Source organism: Bactrocera neohumeralis, chromosome 4 (genome assembly GCF_024586455.1).
Source record: "Bactrocera neohumeralis isolate Rockhampton chromosome 4, APGP_CSIRO_Bneo_wtdbg2-racon-allhic-juicebox.fasta_v2, whole genome shotgun sequence".
NCBI lineage: Eukaryota > Metazoa > Arthropoda > Insecta > Diptera > Tephritidae > Bactrocera > Bactrocera neohumeralis.
The window spans coordinates 48,759,129-48,763,728 of record NC_065921.1 but is presented as its reverse complement, the minus strand read 5'-3'; the positions used below and the strand labels follow the sequence as shown (position 1 = coordinate 48,763,728).

Genomic DNA, 4,600 nt, shown 5'->3' with positions numbered 1-4,600 from the left:
CTGTCGAGATGCCCCGTAAGAGTTTGCTACTAAGCAACGCGACTTTCTCTTTCAATTTGAAATTTCTTTCATAGTTGCAATCAAGAATGATAGAAACAAGATTGCGCAATGACGAGTTCAAATTTTGTTCGTTCTGCGCATCTACGTCACGGTTGACCAACGTACAATCAGCTGATTTTCAGTTGCTTGTTTTTCTTTGCAATAAGAATCAATTTTGTATTGCAGGCATACAAAAACATGAATATCATCGTTATAGCCTTGACAGACGCCAGCGTTAATCCGGATTAACTGCGCACTTAATCAGATCCAAATTTGTAGGTGACAGACGGCAGCTATGCGAGTTTGAAACTCTCATAAACAGCTCATTGTCCTTTTTATAATATTTTCGATGAAAATTGATAGAAGATAAACATTACGGTTGTTAGCCGACCAATTTTTACCAAACCATTTTTTATTACAAAAGCATATCAACACATTATTTTTAAAACTGCATCATAACATAGAAGTTTTATTGATATTATATTGAGAATTTGATAAACAGCTGTCAGGGTTGCTTGTATTTCATTCACAATAGATGAAAATTGGCCATTTTTAACAATGTTGCCATCGAAAATCTCACAAACTCCCTAAAATTTTGAGAGTTATTTTTGGATTCAGCAGCGGAGTTAGCTGTGGTAACTCCTGAATTAATCCCGCAAAATGCAATTAATCTGGTTTAACGCTGCCGTCTGTCAATGCTATTAGACTCCGCGAACTTAAACCTGCAAGAGTGTTTGGTTATAAAAGTAAAATTATTGTAATCAAAATGCTATAATTACCCATTTCAAACTTCAAATTTTTTTCACATTCAAAGGCGCGGCCGAATAATAAGTCAACCGTGACGTCAGCAAGAACAGCTGACTGAAAGCAAACATGCGCATTGCGCAATCTTGTTTCTATCATTCTTGAGTTGCAATAGCTTTGCGCTCGGTTTCAAATGAATATTTCATTACAAAAGTATGAATAAGGATAATTTGAGCAGTTGAATTTCAAAAGAAACGCAATTGAGTCGTTTAAATGTTTGCCTTGTTATTTAAATTATTAAATATATTCGTAATATCAATTTAGGATTGAAAAAAATTTCGATTGCTAGCAATATGGCCAATGCAGGCACACATGCTAACGTTTAGCAATTGATTGCCATTCAAAGCACGAAAACATTGAGCGCGACACGACATGGCAGCACGACAGTGAACTGTAAATGGCGTCGTGAATCCTACTACATGAACATTTGTAAGAAGGCAGCGACATAACAATGGCCGTCATGTACACAAAGCAACACAGTTGTCCATTTTGTATGTACAGAATTTCGTTTTTGCCATACTAATACCTTTCACATCAATGAAATTTTAATATTTTGTTCAAAGTGAAATTTTTTATGCAAAAAATAAGTAAATAGGTAAATTTATTTGTTTTAAATTATCAATTGTTATTACAAATGATATAACAGAGCTATTTTATGCTTTTATTTGTAAAATAACGTCAGGTATCTTAGAATTCTGAATAATTTTACATTTTACATATTAGTGGCATCACTCCTGGATCTTCCAACAGACTTCAAGCGACATCTGTCAAAAAATAGCAAAAATTGGCAATTTTTGGGCAGTGTTGCCCACTCCAATTTGGTAAATTCAGCTAAATGCACAAAGTTCTTGTGCATTATAGCCCTGACAGACGACAGCGCTAATATGCATTAGCGGGCTTAATTTACATTTATTTGCGCATTTGACCCATGTGAATGCAAGTTTGTAATGCACAAGAATTTCGTGCATTTGGCTGAATTTAGTAGGCAATATTGGTTAAAAATGACAGATTTTTGCTATTGTTTGACAGATGTCGCTTGAAATCTGCCGCCTTGTTTGTGTTTACAGCTTCAGAGGTAAACAGTTTTTATATTGCTAATTAAATTATGTGCAAGTATATTAACAAAAACAAATTTTAGTATTTTTAGATGGCAGAAAATAAACAACGCACAGTTTGCTATCCATTTTTCCAATATTCTTCACTTTTTCGCACACTTTCATTTCACTTTTTGTTTTAATAAATAAACAAATTTCACTATCAGCTGTCCAAATGCACAAGTCTGCCATCTGTCACCATAAAACTTCAATGCGCATTAGCGTTGCTTAAAGCGCATTAATTTTGCTCGTCTGTCAGGGCTATTACAAACTTGCATTAACATGGGTCAAATGCGCAAGTAAATGTTAATTAGGCCCGCTAATGCATATTAGCGCTGTCGTCTGTCAGGGCTATAAATGCACAAGTCTGCCGTCTGTCACCATAGAATTTCAAAGCGTATTAGCGTTGTTTAAGGCGCATTAATTTTGCTCATTTGTCAGGGCTATTAAGCAACGCTAATACGCATTGAAATTTTATGGTGACAGACGGCAGACTTGTGCATTTAGACAGCTGATAGTGAAATTTGTTTATTTATTAAAAAAAAGTGAAATAAAAATGAATAAGATATAAATTTAACGAAAAAATACGTTTATTATTAACTACGTTCAAAGATAGTAGGGTGAAATTAAAAGCATTAATTGATTGTAATGCGAAAAAGTGTGCGAAAAAGTTAAGAATATTGGAAAAATGGATAGCAAACTGTGCATTGATTATTTTCTGCCATCTAAAAATATTAAAATTTGTTTTTGTTAATATACTTGCACATAATTTAATTAGCAATATAAAACGGCTTACCTTTGCTGCTGTAAACGCGACATCTGTCAAAAAATAGGAAAAATCGGCAATTTTTGAGCAGTGTTGCCTACTCAAATTTGGTAAATTCAGCTAAATTCATGAAATGCTTGTGCATTACAAACTTGCATTAACATGGGTCAAATGCGCAAGTAAATGTAAATTAAGCCCGCTAATGCATAATAGCGCTGTCGTCTGTCAAGGCTATAAGGCGCATTAATTTTGCTCGTCTGTCAGGGCTATAATTCTCTTCATTAGTCAATGAACAGGTACACAAAAGTTTCGGTTAGAATTGTCAATTGGGTTAAGGATGGTACGCAGCTCTCAAGTAATTGCTCAAGAAAAAAAATACGTTTTTTCTCAAGTAATTTTGACAGCTGGTTACGCATTGTGAATGATCTACATTAGAAGAGCAATAAACAAAGAAAACAAACTTTGTGCGTAATATGTATGTGTGTATGTATATGGTAACATAAATATTTTCATTGAGATTTAAGAAATGTTGTTGATGATTGGTAGGTTTTATACAACATTTCAAAATGGAATATACTTCATAATAATGATTTCAACTAATTTAGGATGAATTTGACGATTACTTCGAATTTCCTTCAAGAAACAATTGTTGATTTGATGTTTCTTCGCAAAACAAGGTTTGCCATATTCACATTTTACTGAAAAAAAGTATCAAAAATTGGTACTAGATTTCTTGAGAGCTGCGTACTAGCACAAGTAAGTTTGTCGCAGGAAAGTATCTTGACCGTTTCTTAAGCGTTTTTTTAAATGAAGTTTTTACGTTTCTTGAGAGCTGCGTACTAAGCTTTATAAGAAACTTTAACAAACATTTTTGTTAGCGTTGTTGAGAAAGTTCTCAACAAAAAAGTAACCCGCTATTTAACCGATAGGTGCCTTGCAGGCTTTAATATTTTAAGGAATAATTTGCAGAGTCCGGCTACATCAGTTAATTGACAAATGTAGTGTCAAACAGTTATTATTATTTGTGAATATATTATTGGCGGTAAAGGTTGTGTGTAAAGTAGTAATCATGGATACCGAACTCCCATTAAGCCGCATTAGGACAATTATGAAGAGTTCCTTGAATACTGGGCAAATAACAAATGAAGTACTTTTCCTTATGACGAAATCTACGGTAAGTTACCGCATACACTTTTTTGTTATTACTGTTTAATCGTGTTTGGTATATAGGAAATGTTCATACAAAAACTAACAGAGGAAGCTTATGGTAGAGTGAAGGATGATAACACACTTAAATATAAACATTTATCGCAATATGTGCAAAAAGAGAAGAATTTAGAATTCTTGTTGCAAATTGTTCCGGCCAAAATTAAAGTTAAAGATTTCAAAAATATACTGGAATTGGGAGATGGAAACTCATCATCAGAGAGTGAGGATGAAAGACAGATCAAGTAATTTCGCTGAAGCTGAATAAGGATGAAAATATTTTTAATATTTAATTTATAAATGTATAATAAGAGACAGTGTAGTTTTATAATTAATATACCGGCAGACATGTAATTATACTTTTATACTCGGAATGTCATTCAATTGCTTTTTTAATTCAATTCCTCTAGATAATATTAGTGGTTGTCATAGTCGATGCTTTATGAAGATTTGAATTTTGATTTTACATTGTTCGGTTACTATCAGTTCTGGTTCCAATTGTTTTTCCTAACGTGAAAAATCGCAAATCCATAATGACGACTATGACTTAATTTATTGTGTTATTAGGTCAAAACTTAAAATTATATAGATTTTCTGTATTTCGGATAACATACGCAGTACCGAGATAATCCTACACAAAGCTGACAGGAGATAAACTCAACACAGTATTGACCAAACAAATTCCTGTACA

General features: G+C 33.2%; 1 protein-coding gene and 1 long non-coding RNA gene across 2 annotated transcripts; one reads left to right on the top strand and one right to left on the bottom strand.

Annotated features, from left to right (window-relative positions):
- Positions 1-418: 418 nt before the first annotated feature.
- LOC126754735 (uncharacterized) lies at positions 419-881 on the bottom strand. The gene is made up of 2 exons (XR_007666417.1): positions 819-881; positions 419-761 (listed from the first exon to the last, which is right to left on the bottom strand). It is a non-coding gene; the product is annotated as an uncharacterized LOC126754735 (long non-coding RNA).
- Positions 882-3,723: 2,842 nt separating this feature from the next.
- LOC126754652 (chromatin accessibility complex 16kD protein) lies at positions 3,724-4,288 on the top strand. The gene is made up of 2 exons (XM_050466778.1): positions 3,724-3,877; positions 3,934-4,288. The coding sequence occupies exons 1-2, from the start codon at positions 3,773-3,775 to the stop codon at positions 4,156-4,158; spliced, it is 330 nt and encodes a 109-aa protein (XP_050322735.1). The 5' UTR covers positions 3,724-3,772; the 3' UTR covers positions 4,159-4,288.
- Positions 4,289-4,600: the final 312 nt, after the last annotated feature.